Source organism: Rhinoderma darwinii, chromosome 8 (genome assembly GCF_050947455.1).
Source record: "Rhinoderma darwinii isolate aRhiDar2 chromosome 8, aRhiDar2.hap1, whole genome shotgun sequence".
Classification (NCBI taxonomy): Eukaryota; Metazoa; Chordata; class Amphibia; order Anura; family Rhinodermatidae; genus Rhinoderma; species Rhinoderma darwinii.
In genome coordinates this window covers 92983720-92999503 of record NC_134694.1, presented here as the reverse complement: position 1 = coordinate 92999503, position 15784 = coordinate 92983720, and the positions used below count along the sequence as shown (strand labels likewise).

The window sequence follows — 15784 nt, the reverse complement described above, 5'->3', positions numbered from 1 at the left end:
TTATCACTCCATGAATAGCTTAAATATAATAATAAAAAATGATAGAATCTTTTCCCTTATCTTCCTGCATACAACCCAGTATTCTGAAACCGACATTACGATACGAAATCAATCAAGAATTAAATTGTACTACTTTGTGCCATGTGGCATGAGGCGATGGAAGAATTACAGATTAATGGAAAAAGACTGAGATTTAGTAAGATGATCCACAATAGTGGTGTAAATGTAAACTGGTCTCTGCCATTGGGTTAGGAAAAATGCCTAATAATAACGTTTCTAATGTTGCTTTGAATCATTTCTCTAGTTGGTAGATCCTGCCTATAATTATATGATCTGTAAGGAAAGTTGTGGCAATTGCTATGCACTTGAAGCAGGAGTATATACACTATGGAAGTATAAAAGAGCTACTATTGAGGGGTATGGCAATACTATACCTAAATGGAGGACACCAAACAGTTCCCTAGAGAGTTCATAGTAGATGGCCCATCACAATGATGTGCGGGCTCTATCGAGAACCGAGCCTCAGGTCCAAAATAAGCATGGCGGTAACGGTGGACCCGCTGAATATACAACAAAACCTATAACTAGGAGTCTGACACACAAAAGATGGGTTAAAAAATGAAAGTTTATTAAATCAATTAAAATAAACACATATATAAAATTAATAGAGATGAGAACCACAAGAAAAAATGGACAACCAGAACACATGTCCCACAGAACAGTACTGTGTGGACAGACTGAGCACACTAATGTTAAATGACAATCATAATAGAGAGGTGGTGTGCAAACAGCCCACTGTGGGTCACTAAGAGGTACTAGGAGACAAATGCATCAACGGTGTGTGCACTTGGTAATTTCTCTACACAATATATCTAGGCAATGGTCCATGCACAATTCCAGAGAAAACAAGTACAAAAAATATCAGGAAATGGAAATATATCCCTATGAACTATGCATAATGTGCAAATGTCTCTTACCCATGTCAAAGTACAGATGACTGGCGTCCACCCCGACGCGCGTTTCGGCCCTGGAGCCTTCGTCTGGGGGTGGTGTCATAGAGTGACCAAGAGCCATTTAAACAACAAAGAGCCAATCGTAGGCAGGGGGAGCAGCTGAAGCTGCTAAAGTGTTGAGTAATGTGCCGAAGTCTGCCAGTCCGGTGTGTGTCAACATCCGGGGTACGGAACCCAGACCCGGAAGACGAAAACCACGTGTCCCGCAGCCCAGTCCAGCCTGGGACGCAGAGACCCGGACTGAAAGTCCGGTGTGTCAATATCCGGGGCACGGTGCCAGGACCCGGAACACGCGGATCACGTGTCCCGCAGTGCAGACCGGCCGAGGATGCAGCCACATACACAAGTGTCCTGAAAATGAATACACATGACCTCCAGAATGGATGTCATGTGTATTCAGAATCCTGACACTTCTGAATCTTTTCTGTGAGATTTCCAGCAAGGGAAAACAAAATCTCGTTTACCTCGTAATCTCGTGAGAACTACGCGAATTGGTATATCAGTTACCCTCCCACACCAGAGATACCATGCAGGTGCTCAAGGAATATAACGACATGATCCAAGATGGTTTTGAGGAGGGGGCCATTATTGCCAAAGAGAGGGACTTTATGAGGGTACAGCACCCTAGGATTGCAACGTTCTATCTCCTCCCAAAGGTGCACAAAAACTCCACTAACCCTCCAGGGAGGCCGATTGTCTCTGGTATGGGTAACCTGACTGAAAAATGTAATCACTGGTTAGATGAAGAACTACGCGAATTGGTATATCAGTTACCCTCCCACACCAGAGATACCATGCAGGTGCTCAAAGACCTGAATGGTAGTTCCCTGGAGGAGGACGAATGGCTCACTACTTGCGATGTGGAGTCCCTTTACACGAGTATAGACCATAAGGTAGGCTGCACAGCGGTGGAATTCTTCTTGCAGAGAAAGGAGGGCTACAATCCATCTCGGAAAAACTTTGTCCTACGTGCACTTACACTTATTCTGAAGCACAACTATTTCCTCTTTGATGGCAGGTTTTACCTGCAGCTACGAGGAACGGCAATGGGAGCAGCGGTGGCACCCACCTTTGCCAACTGGGCTGGTGGCAAGAATGTCACGTTTTTTGTCCCGAAATGGACAAATTCACTTCCAGGATCAATATCTGGCGCAGATTTATAGATGACATATTGCTCATCTGGAATGGTTCATCTAGGGAACTTGAAGAGTTCATTGAGGTCCTGAACACCAACAACTTTAACCTCAAATTGACTCTCACATATGACCAACAGTCAATCCCTTTCCTAGATGTGAGGCTATTTACCAACGAACGTGGCATAATTGAGATAGACCTTTACCATAAGAAAACAGCCACTAATAGCCTTTTGGATGCAACAAGTGCACATTCTGTTAACACTATTAGAGGCATTCCAAAGGGAGAATTCCTGCGGCTTAGACGGAACTGTTCCACCTTCCAGCTATTTAAGACTCGGGCAACAGTATTGAAGAACAGGCTGTCAGGTAGGAACTATAGTAAAAGGAACATCAAGAAAGCCTATAACTGGGAGCTGAGGACTGATCGTGAAACCCTGTTGACCCCAAAAATAAGGGTTAACACAGAACAATCCCAACCACGATTTGTCACTGATTTCAATGAAAGTTGGGATGAAATGACACACATTCTGAACCGTCATTGGAACATTTTACTTAGTGACCCAGTACTCAAAAATCTTCTTGCCAGCAAAGTCTCTCTGGGATACAGGAAGTGCAAAACCATTTCAAATATTTTGGTACAGAGCCACTTTTCGAGAAAAAACAAGAACAATTTAGTACTTAATCCTGGTTTCTATCCGTGCAGAATGTGTAGAGCCTGTCGGGTACTAGTGGACAAGAGAGAATTTGTGGATGCCTTTGGTACCCTCCATCGGATCTCAGACCACATAAGATGTTCCACCCCTGATGTGATCTATTGCCTTGAATGCCCATGCGGTCTCAAATACATTGGGAAAACCAAGAGAGAACTGCGCATACGGATCCGTGAGCACATTAACTCTATACTCAACTTTGAAAAAAATGAGAATGATTGCAGGATCAAGAACAAACCATTTAATCCAACTCCAATAGCCAGACACTTTGGGGACGTACACAATTCCAATTGGACAGCCCTGAAAGGCTGGGCACTGTGCCAAATACATCTGGGCATCAGAAGGGGCAACTTAGATCAGGCACTTCTGAAAAAGGAAAGTGAATGGATCTTTAATATGAAAACAGTGAGTCCATTTGGACTTAATGAAAACTTTGGCTTTGGTTGCTTCCTTTGACACGATGGATAGTGGTATATCATTATATATATAGATATTTTCCATCATATTTTTTCCATCTTATATATATATATATTTTTCCAATATATATTTTTTCCATTATCTTTCCCAGTCTTCCTGTCGTCCGGTTACCACCATTTTCATATCTGCAGGACCTATATGCCGTTTATTTTACTTCGTTTGAGTTCGTATTTTGATAGTTGTATGGTGCCCTACCAATAACTATTGCATGTTCTCACCAAATTTCTATTGAGAACTCCACTAATACTATACCAGCCGAGACCTAGGTCTCTGATTGGTTTTTGAGGCTGTCAGTCAATTAGGACCCTATTTATAGGGCGTAACAATGGCGGCCTCCCACCCCTGGAAGAAGCCAGAATGCTGGCGAAACGCGCGTCGGGTGCATAATCCACAATCCTTTGGTGCAAACACTTGGCCCGAGCTGTCTCAATTCAGCTCAGGTCAGATCACGATATACATTGCGGCTGACAGCTGACAGCTGCTCAAGTGTTGCTGCACTACTTTGCCTGCAGCGTGTCCCGCTGTGTAATACAGCTGGGGCATTTCTCCTGCCTATCGCCACGTCCTATCCTGACGGTTGGTGATTCACAGTGCGGTCCTCCCGGGGTGATATTCTATTCACCCACGGGTACAGACCGCAGGTCCGCTGCGGGGTGGCTGTGGGGTCTTGGCAATCGAGCCCTCACGGCTCCGCTCATTAACTCCGCCCACATACTGGGTTATTTCTGCAGACCGCCTATCAGCTGACAGCTGAGCGCGGTCACCGGACCTATTCATAACCGCTCCCACAGCAGAGTCGACCTGGAGGACGGCCGCAATCCGCCGCCTCTGGGCTGACAACTGAGGGCGGCAGCAGCATACAATACAGCCGCTCCCCATGCTGCTGCTCCAAGAGCAGTACACCGGCGTGAGGGTGCGTTTGTTACAATAACTGCTCACCAACAACGCGGCAATAACGCAAGGTGTGCACTTGGCAGAGATCATATCTGCTCACTCAATCAACACAAATTGCAGGGCCAATTTGAAATCCACTTTGCTGCCTGTTGCCACAACAGCGCAGCAAAGACAATATGAGCCCACTTTCTAGCACAACCTAGTTTCTTTAACTGACACATTGCTATAATTTAACGCATTGACTCCACTCTACTCCATCTGGAGCTTCATTCATTATTTACAGCTCAGTGATTTGTGGACTACAATAGAGCAATAGTGACAGTGTAATCACTCAATACATTACCAACTATATTATTCTATGCCAAGGGTATGTGAGTTTGGGGGTCACTCACACATACCAGTTTGCACCAATGGACTTTTAACAATTTTAATGCAGATCAAGAAAAGTTATATATTAATTCATCTCTAGACCACATCTTTTCCCTTTCCCCCACTCCTGACTAAACTTAGCTCAATACGGTGGTGTACACCAATGTGGTCCCCCTGACCTATTTTCCCCCGGTGAGACAGGTGATCTTCACCAATCGCTGCTTACAGCTTTTTTATGCTAACCCTTTTTTAAACCGCTATAGATTACTTATAGTTATACTCTATTGTTTTCTTGCAGATTCACATTGTCAACAAAGCCGGTGAAGGGTTCTGTGGTGGATCCATCGTGAATGAGAAATGGATAGTAACCGCAGCACATTGCTTTCTTCTACCTGGTGAATACCGCATAGTTGCAGGTAAAGTCCATTTTGTGTAATAAAGCCATGTGAACCTCTAGCGATTTGTCTGGCAACTGAAGGTAAGTGGGTACACATATCAACCGAAAACAGCACCCCCTTACGGTGGGCCCAGATTACAGATTATTAGTTAATGCGGGCACAATTTTGCAGGTGATACTGATGTTTAACCCGCAAAACCGCTCAGCCATTAACATTGATTTTTTAATGGCCAGCGCAGATCTCTGCGAGAAACTGCATTATTATCTGCAAAATTCTACTGACTACAAATTTGTAATTCGCGCCCACCGCACATGGGCGTAGTTTTTCGCCGCATGCAGACACTGCTACGTGTGTTCTCACCATAATACCTTGGATATGCCAACCTCACATCCTATTGCTAGATATAGATGTCACCCTCGAAACTTGTCATCGTGCAGATGACTTACTGTATTTGGTCTTCTCCAGGTTATTTGACTTGTATTATTATTTCCTACTAATTCTCTTCATTATGATTGTTTCATTTTTTTTTTTTATGAACGTTTAAATGTTAAAAAAAATATATGGATCAAGAACTGATATTAATTGAGGAAGCCCCAAAGGTGTATGGTGTATTGTGAAGACATGACTGACAGTCAGTTAATGATCTTTTTTTTAACCTTTAACAGGAGACTATAACACAGACGTACAGGAGGGGACTGAGCAATACCTGAAAATAGCGAGAGTTCTCATGCATTCAACCTACAATGCAACCAAGAGTAAATACAATAATGACATAGCCCTTGTAGAGCTAGCAGACTCAATCCAACTCAATGACTATGCAAGACCCATCTGCATTGGAAACAGAGATTTCACAGACAAACTGGTGAAGTCCATATCATACAGCTGGGTGACCGGCTGGGGGAATGTAAGATTTTTAGGAAGACCCACTATAAAACTACAGAAGCTGGCTGTGCCCTACATTGACCGAGCCACCTGCAAGAAGTCAAGCAGATTTTTTGTGTCCACAAACATGTTCTGTGCTGGATATGCGGATGAAGAAAAAGACTCATGTCAAGGGGATAGTGGCGGCCCACATTCCTCTGAATTTAAAGGTATTTGGTTTCTGACCGGAATAACTAGCTGGGGTGATAAATGTGCAGAAAAAGACAAGTATGGAGTATACACTCGAATTTCCCGATTCATTGACTGGATACTGAGTACTACAAAACCCACTTAATCCAGTTTTGGATTATACATGAAAATATCTTCTTATGACTTCAGCATCCATGGAAATATGTTGCTTTAAAGATGGCATGATTCATCGTAATATTTTCAATTTTAACCCACAAAAAATTAAAAAGTTAAAAAATTGCATTAATTATCGGATAAATATTTTGTTACATATAATCTCTCCTAAACCCATTGATATAAGCAGGTACTTACATTGGAGTAGGTACTTACATTAAGCATTCAAAGTTCAGTTACAAGCGGATTTTGTCACGGATTGTGCTGCTGATTAATTTCAGATTTCACCCTATACTGTACATTCAAAAGGGTTGATTCCGCAGTAAAAATTCTTCGGTTTTTCTGCAACTTAATGAGTTTGTTGCAGATTTAAAAATCTTTATTATGTTAACATTTCCACTCTGAATTTTTCCGGTTGGTGTGGATGGGGTTTGGGTTCACCATCTGTACCGTAAATTGCCGTAGATTTGTGGCTAAGCTGCCACGTCTGAACGTTTTCTAAGGCTGAATTCACACATGCAGTTTATTGTGAAGTAGTAAAAGTCAAGAGCGTAGCTAAAAAGAAGAAATGTAAATGGCCTTCACACACAAATATTTTCTGGCAGTTTAAACTGAATGAAAAAAACGCATATTAAAACACAAGCGGTTTTTAAAATATAAAATTTCTCTGGCGTTTTTGGTGGCATTTTTCATTTAGTGTCTTTTTTTCTGCCTTTTTTTAAGTACTATAGAGAGTCCTATGGGAAAAACACCTGAAAAATTACATACACAGAGCATGCTATGTTCGGAAAAAAAACTTCACTCACCACAAAATTGCCTCAAGAACGCTACAAACCAAAACTTAGTAGAGTGTAGCAGTGCATTTCATATTTTAATAAAGACATTAATGTAAAAACTAAAAAAGGTAAATAATTCCATTAAAAACGCAACGAGGAATGCAGAGAAACGCAGCAAAACTCTGTGTGTAAATCGAGCCTACGGGTAACCTTTGTGTATGGCACAAGGGGCATAGCTATAAGGGGTGCAGGGGTAGCAGTTGCATCCAGGCCCAGGTGTAATTTACCAGGAAATTACATATACATGCGGTCTATCAAATTAATACAGGATATATTAGTTGTCTTACCTACATTATACATCAACCTATTTAGATGAATTTCTTGTTCATGTTCATTACTTTGAAAATTACAATGTACATGTCTATATGTTTCATCTATTCCAAGTAATCTCTTCAAGAAAGTAGATTTACAATGAAATAAAACACTCAAGACGAGAACCAGATACACAAAATACAAGCTCCATATAATAGTGGCCTGGGAGCAGAGCTGCAGTACTGCAGCTCGGCCGCTATTCCATGACCAGAGCCAACTGCTTCCGGCATGGACGTCCGGTGCCTGGAGGCAGCCGGAGTGGCTCATCGGTGCGGGGTTTGGGTGTCTGGCCCCCACAGATCATGTACTGTTGACTTATTCGGTGGATAGGTCATTAGTTGTCCGGTCGTGGACAACCCCTTTAAGAAAACACAACTATGCTAATTATATATACAATCTATATTGTGCTGTGCCGTAATTCTTTAGGTGGCCACAGACATAACTTTAGTTATCAATAAATCTTTGTGTCTCTGCTACCAACTGATGTGTCCATTATAACTGTGACATATAATCACTAATTTGGTCAGATGTGAACAATAATTTAACATATTAATCCTAAATCTTCAGCAGATATATAAGAAAACATATCTTACGTCTATTACCAAATTTAAAGAAACACTCCCATGAAAAGTATTATTCCTTTGCCTGTAAGTGATGGCCATTTCGTACACATATGTAATTTCTATTCTCTCACCTTGCAAGTATTTATTCAAATACTGCGTACTGCCTCCGTTTGGGTCTTCCATGCATTCACGTATTCGCAAGTCCAACTAACCGATTCACACAGCGTATTCAATGTCTCATAGACTCACATAGAGAAACTGACTTCCGGTCCACACATGCTGTGTGAACCGGTTAGTCAGCCTGGAGATCACGTAACCATACGGGGGACACGAACGGAGGCTGTACTTGAATAAATACTCACTGGGTGAGAAAATACAAATTACATATGTGTACAAGTTCCCCATTAATACGGAGCAAAGGAATAATACTATTCACGGGAGTGATTCTTTAAAGGAATGGTTTAGTTTAGACAACTCAATATTAAAAAAAACATGTTAAAGAATTCTGCATTCACCCCATTCAGAATCTTCGTCTATTAGCCAGAGTGGAAAGTAGCTATGAAGAGCATCTCTCTCTGGAGGTCCCTGCCCAATGATCCAAATGGCATCTGTGTATTTCTTCCTTTCTCCAGAAGTGCCATCGTAAGGAAATGAAACACTTGCTGCCTAGTTCCCCCACATATTACAGCTGGTCACTGGAGTCCCAGCAATGAGACACCCTGTGATCAGCTTATTGTTGGGGAATTACAATAAAAAAATGGATTTTCCAAAGTAGCTAACCCCTTATAACAACAACAACAACACAGGTTACATCACAATCACTGCCCTCCCTCCTCCTGGACACTAGGTGGCACTGTCAGCCATCCTTTAGTCCTGCTCCTCTAGGCTCACTGTGACTGGCTTTGGCAGCATGTTGTGTGCACTATGTGCTGACTATCCTCCAGAAGAGCACAAGAAAAGCTCCAGCACTGCTAAGAAATATCAAGATACCTGTCCCAAGGAAAGCAGAACACTGGGACAATATATCTGGATCCAAATCAATAGAATTTACAACATTAAGTAAAACATATTCAGTATAATAAAAATTTAAAGAGGACCTGTTAGCCCTCCTGACATGACTGTTTTAGTAAATACTTTTCTTTTGAATCTGATTGATAACATTGGGGGGACGCACCCCATTGACAAGGAGAATGGTAATTCCCAGTTGTCATACATTTTCAGGAGGAATAACAGAGGAATTGCACGACACAGTTTTGTAAGAATAGATGCTTCAGCATTGTTATTTCCAGGGGAATTACAAGTATTTACTAAAGGGGACATGTTACAAGGGATGACAGGTCTTCTTTAATTACCTCTATGGACAAGTTGTCTTCAATTGTCTATGATTTATACGTCATATAAAATGTAAACGTAAAAAATTTGGTTATTTAGTGACTCTATGCCGTTTATATGTGAAAATAAGCAGGCAAATAAACTGTCTCCTGTTTTGGTGGACGGAGTTCTCATCAGTAAGAGCGATATAATGTCCTATCAATCATCCATACAAAGACCTCTAGATGCCTGTTATAATACTAAGAATACTGATACATATCGACAATTGTTTTTAGCCCCAAGTGATAACTCAAAAATGTAGTATTTTTTCAATGATAGGGAAGAACAAGATTTTTTTATTGCAATTTGTCACATTACACCATAAAGCAGGTAGTGGCATCGATGTACAATGTTCAAGATCAACCAGTCCAGTTCATATAAAGAAGGCCAAGTTCAAGCTGTTGTCTTATGAGAAGCTTCATCAAGACAAATGTAGTCAAGGTGAATAAAGTGCAAGCGTTTTACTCAAAAACTGTAAAACATGTATGGAGCTTGAAATGGATTTTCTACAAATGTCAGCACGTACATATTTACATTGAGTTAAAAACATTTGATTAGCCAAGATGAAAAATATGGTAATGGTACTAAGGAGCATGGTAAAAATGGAACCTTCCAATGTACAACAACCTTCTTACGAAATGAGTTTCTTAAAAGTGTCCTTTGTCCACGTGAAAAAGGTGTCTGAGCTTTAGAGGATGGCCACAGACAATGACTTAGGATAAAATTTGCTGTGATATTAACATGTAACAGTGTCTCAGACATCAGTGTTTCAGCAACATCCATGGATTGTGTTTCAAGGTGAGCTTAACTTCCTTGTGTTGCACAGAGCAGCATCTGGAAAAAAAGAAAAGGTACCTTAGGCTTCATCACTTGATCAACTAAGAGGGTCATGGCCAGTGATGTCACCCGTACTATGTACAGACAACTGGATCATCAGTGCTGGTATACTCTACTGTAGAAAAGAAAGAGATCTTTGATCCAGCGCTGAGATTTTTTTTGAAAGGAAACAATGTTCCAAGTTTATTCCAACAGGTTAAAAGTTAAAAAGATTCAAAAAGTGCACGGGGGTGGTTACAATTGAAATAGCCTACGTGTTTTTGACAACACTCTTGTCCTTATTCATGGCTTGAATAAGGACAGGAGTGATGTCCGAAACGCGTAGGCTATTTCAATTGTAATCACCCCTGTGCACTTTTGGAATCTTTTTAACCTGTTGGAATAAACTTGGAACATTGTTTCCTTTTAAAGAAAATCTTCTCAGCGCTGGATCAAAGATCTCTTTCTTTTCTTCTGTTGCCTTGCCGTGTGCCGTCACGCAGGATGCGAGCGCAGTCTGTACTGTGACGTTCTGTGGGTGAGCTGGAGGATTTCTCCTGTCTTTTCTTATATACTCTACTGTACAATATTGCCCTGCATATGCCATTTAACGGCTACAAATCAGGCACTGTGTATAACCTTTGAACCCCAGAACCCAAGTTCTCTGAATATCTACATCACCATGATGCTGAATGTAACGCTTGATTTGGGCCATTTTCTTCTTATCTTCTGGCTGAAAGAAAACATCTGTGGAAAGACCCACCATGTTGGATTTTTTTTTTTCAGTTATTGTTGGGTTGTTCATGACAAATAACAGATGTGCTCCACAGGGCAAGCTTTTGACTTTATCAATGGAAGCCCAGGTCACAAAGCAAAGCAGAGATCAATCCGCCAATTGTTAGCGATGTATCGTTTTACTTTATGACTTTGTCATTCTGAACAACAACATTCAAATGCCAACTTTCTAAAATCTCTAGTGGTAATGGCCAGTTGAACACTAAATAGCATGACATGGATGCCTAATATACGATTGACTACCAGGATCTGGAAGCAGAAAAAAAAAACAATGATCACCAGGACCTGTAAGCTGAATATACTACTGATCACCAGGACATAGAAACAGAATATACCACTGACCACCAGGACCTAGAAACTGAATATATCCCTGACTACCAGGACCTAGAAACTGAATATACCACTGACCACCAGGACCTAGAAACTGAATATACCACTGACCACTAGGACCTAGAAACTGAATATATAACTGACCACCAGGACCTAGAAACGAAATATACCACTGACCACCAGGACCTAGAAACTGAATATACCACTGACCACTAGGACCTAGAAACTGAATATATAACTGACCACCAGGACCTAGAAACTGAATATATCACTGACCACCAGGACCTAGAAACTGAATATACCACTTGAATCAATTGTTCTATTAACTATACAAATAATGGGTGCTGGTTTTACTACAGATGACCAGGGACCGGACTGAAAATGTTATACCAAATTGTGGAGGGCTACTAAATATAAAACCTATACATGCAGGGGCAAATGATCAGGAAGTCCTTAAAATATATAGATCAGTTGAACACTTATTCTTTATATTTTCTAATAAGGCACCAAGTCCTAGGTAGAGGGCTTAATCTGTTTGAATAAGACACAAAATTGATCAAGTCTGTAAGATGGGGTGGAGTGGCCAGGATATAAGATTTGCTCTTAATCAAATAGTAATTTATTATACATCTAAATGATCAGAGGAACCAAAACTCCACAGTCTTATCTATAAGCGACCGATACTGTAAGTAGTGTTAGTTTAGTGGGAGGAAAGTCTAGTTATAGTGTAATAACTTAAATGAGTCATGAAGTTTAAGGAGAAACAATTAACTTGTGTCTATAGATACTCCTGATTCTGCAATGTATTAAATATATGAAAAGTAAAAGTGATGAATATTAAACTAAGCAACATATCCTGACAAAAGTGCAAAAATCCGCATTGTGTAAATACAGTTGAACCAGTCTCATGTAAAAATCTACCAGGAGAGCTCAATAAAATTATAGCTAGCTAGAATAATGTAGGAATTTTCTATCCAATCCCTCATATATAATAAACAGATCCACATTAATAGACAATTCAATACTTCAGTAGTGTCTGTTTGGCTCGCAACTTCACAGAATGTCAATCATGTACAGTATATTAAATCATTTTTATTGTTATGTGTTAGTTTTTATTCAAAATATTCAGCTATTTTTGTTGATGTAAAGTTTAAATGAATAACTATTGAAGGTTATGTGGTAAAATGCCGATATGTGTGTTTCTACCCATTAAAGTATCTGTTAGTGCCATATAAAAGGTTCTTCAGTGTGTTTCATAAATGGGAAAAACATTTAGGCCAGATTCCGATGAACGAGTGCACACTTGGACGTGAAAAACTGCAGTTTTTCACATCCGAGTTGCACTTGTGCAGGTCCCGTTTTCACGGATCCCCATAGACTTGGAAGAAAATACGACATGTTCTATTTTTGAACGGACCCTTCACACCGTCGTTGAAATAACGGCCGTGTGAACGGTCCCATTGAAATACATGCGTCCGTGTGACAGCCGTTGTTTTAACGTCCGTCACATGGACGTATTACTACGGTCGTCTGAATTCGTCCTTAAGGAACACTCCAGGCAAAATGGATAAACTGGTTTGTGCCTAGAACAGGGACTAAGGGGGAATGATTCTCTCTTTGGCGTTCTTTGAGTACCTGTGTCATGCACAGACCCCACACTAGGCAGTGGCGTAGCTATAGGGGTCGCAGCGGTCGCAACTGCGACCGGGCCCCGTAGCTAGGGGGGCCCGCAGGCCCCCCTCACCACACTAGCGCTGCAATGATTGCTCTACATTGCTGGGTCCCTGCTGTGGTACAAAAGAGACCCAGTAATGTAGCTTAAAGCATTGGTGGCAGCTCAGCTGTCAGAGAGTCATTGCGTGGAGGGGGAACAAGAGGGTGGAAAATGAATGATAGATGAATCCACTCATCTTACGAGACCCAGGCCCGCCCACTGTACTGTCCACCCAATCAGCTCACTTCTTGCTGTTTCCCTCTTCCTCGTGACCTGTTCAGAGGGAAAGGAATGGCTACAGCAAGAAGATGGTGTGCGTGTCTGCTGCTCCCCTGCAGTACCAGCTGCTCTCTGACCCCACAGCAGATGTAAGTAGCAACTAGTAATCCAGCTCTTAACCCCTTCACTGTGTGTATGTATGTCTGTCATGCTGAGCAGTCACACCTCAGGGCTGACAGTTTAGCATAACAGACAAAGTATCTATCTATTTCATATCTATCTATCTATCTATTTCATATCTATCTATCTATCTATCTATCTATCTATCTATCTATCTATCTATCTATCTATCTATCTATCTATCTCATATCTATCTATCTATCTATCTATCTATCTATCTATCTATCTATCTATCTATCTATCTATCTATCTATCTATCTCATTTCTATCTATCTATCTATCTATCTATCTATCTATCTATCTATCTATCTATCTCTATCTATCTATCTATCTATCTATCTATCTATCTATCTATCTATCTATCTATCTATCTATCTATCTATCTATCTATCTATCTCATATCTACACTGGCGTAGCTATAGGGGTGGCAATTGCGACCGGGCCCTGAAGCCAGGGGGGCCCACAGCCCCCCGCACCACATCAATAAAAAGTTACTATAGTAACTCGAGCCGCGGGCCCCTGTTACTATAGTAACAGACTGACCTTACCTTCCTGGTTCCGGATCGCAGCGGAGGTCCTGACGTCACAGCGCTATGTACCGCGCACAACATCGAGAGGACAGAACTTCTGCCGCGGCTGAAGAGGATGGTAAGATTAGTTGCCCTGACTGGCGGGGTCCGACTCCCGGGACCCGCCAATCGCTGTTTTGAAGGGGCCGCAGCACTCGTACGAGAGCTGCTCCCCTTCATTCCGGTCACACTGTGAATCCGTGTCGGCGATTCACAGTGTGAGCGAGTAGTGAAATGAAGGGGAAGCAGCTCTCGTACGAGTGCCTCGGCCCCTTCAAAACAGCTGATTGGCGGGTCCCGGGAGTCGGACCCCGCCAGTCAGGGCAACTAATCTTACCTTCCTCTTCAGCCGCGGCAGAAGTTCTGTCCTCTCGATGTTGTGCGCGGCGCATAGCGCTGTGACGTCAGGACCTCCGCTGCGATCCGGAAACAGGAAAGTCCCGGAAGTCGGACCCAGACACATCAGCTATTCATGGCCTATCCTGAGGAAATGCCATCAATGTTTAGGGACTGCACAACCCCTTTAAGCCTACGATCTAGCAGGCTTAGAGGGCCCATGAGACAGGATCACAGATTGTGTGATCCTGTTTGCTGGGCCCTGTATCTAAGACAATCACATGGTAGGCTTAGATACATGGCCCATGTGTGATCCTGTCTGTGGGACCCTGTATCTAAGCCTACCACACTGTCGGTTTAGATACAAGGCCCCAGCACACAGTAATCTTATACTGTATAAGATTACTGTCTGCTGGACCCTGTATCTAAGCCTAGTGGTAGGCTTAGATACAGGGTCCCACAGACAGTATCACACATGGGCCCTGTATCTAAGCCTAACACACGTGTTACTAATCATTTTTTGTGTGTTTTCTTACAGGTTCGGTCGTTGGACTACGGCGGATTCCAGGACTACTTCGATGACGGCTTTTTTTTTTTTTATCAATAAAATGGTTAATGAGGGTTGTGTGGTTTTTTTTTTATTTCAATAAAATATTTTTTCTATGTCTTTGTGTTTTTTTTAAACTATATTACTACCGCCTTAGTAATGCCCGCCGGCTGATTGACAGCATCCATTGCTAAGGCGGGGCTTAGTGTTAGCCGGTGCAGAGGCTAACACTAACCCCCTTTATTAACCCGGTACCCACCACCACCAGGGGGGCTGGGAAGAGCCGGGTACGATCCAGTACTTGACCATCTGTAGTGATGGTCGGCCACTGGGGTGGCCGCAGGCTGGTATTATCAGGAGGGGAAAGGCCAAAAACAGTGGCCCTTCCCACCCTGGTGATGCTAGGCTGCTGCTGCTTTATTGTATCTGGCTGGTTATGAAAAATGGGGGGGACCCCACGTCATTTAAAAATAAAAAATAATTGGAAAGAACGATGTGGGGTCCCCCCCAATTTTCATAACCAGCCAGATGCAACACAGCAGCAGCAGGCAGCATTACAAGGGTGGGAAGGGCCACTGTTTTTGGCCTTTCCCAGCCTAATACTACCAGCCTGCGGCCACCCCGTTGCCTGCCCGTCACTACAGATGGTCGGGTACTGGTTCGTACCCGGCTCTTCCCAGTGCTCCTGGTGGCGGTGGGTACCGGGGTAATAATGGGGGTTAGTGTAGCCTCTGCACCGGCTAACATTAAGCCCCGCCTTAGTAATGGAGGTTGTCAATCAGCCAGCGGCCATTACTAAGGCGGTGATAATAAAGTTTAAAAAGATACAAGCACATAGAAAAAATATTTCATTGAAATAAAAAAACAACCCTCATTAACCATTTTATTGAGAATAAAAAAAACCCTGTCATTGAAGTCCTCGAATCCGAAGTCCAACAACCGAACCTGTAAAAAAAACACAAACACACAAAAATA

At 42.1% G+C, this 15784-nt stretch overlaps 2 protein-coding genes across 6 annotated transcripts in view; one reads left to right on the top strand and one right to left on the bottom strand.

Moving 5' to 3' along the window:
* F9 (coagulation factor IX) overlaps positions 1–6354 on the top strand; it is a 51035-nt gene extending 44681 nt beyond the window's left edge. The window contains exons 7-8 of the mRNA XM_075835900.1: positions 4898–5015; positions 5663–6354. Coding sequence (XP_075692015.1) covers positions 4898–5015; positions 5663–6213 — 669 coding nt within the window. The 3' untranslated portion in view covers positions 6214–6354. The remainder of the gene's footprint in view (positions 1–4897; positions 5016–5662) is intronic.
* Positions 6355–9567: 3213 nt separating this feature from the next.
* MCF2 (MCF.2 cell line derived transforming sequence) overlaps positions 9568–15784 on the bottom strand; it is a 100619-nt gene continuing 94402 nt past the window's right edge. For all 5 annotated transcript variants that reach the window (XM_075835894.1, XM_075835896.1, XM_075835898.1 and 2 more), the window contains one exon: positions 9568–10137. In XM_075835894.1, coding sequence (XP_075692009.1) covers positions 10097–10137 — 41 coding nt within the window. In that variant the 3' untranslated portion in view covers positions 9568–10096. The remainder of the gene's footprint in view (positions 10138–15784) is intronic.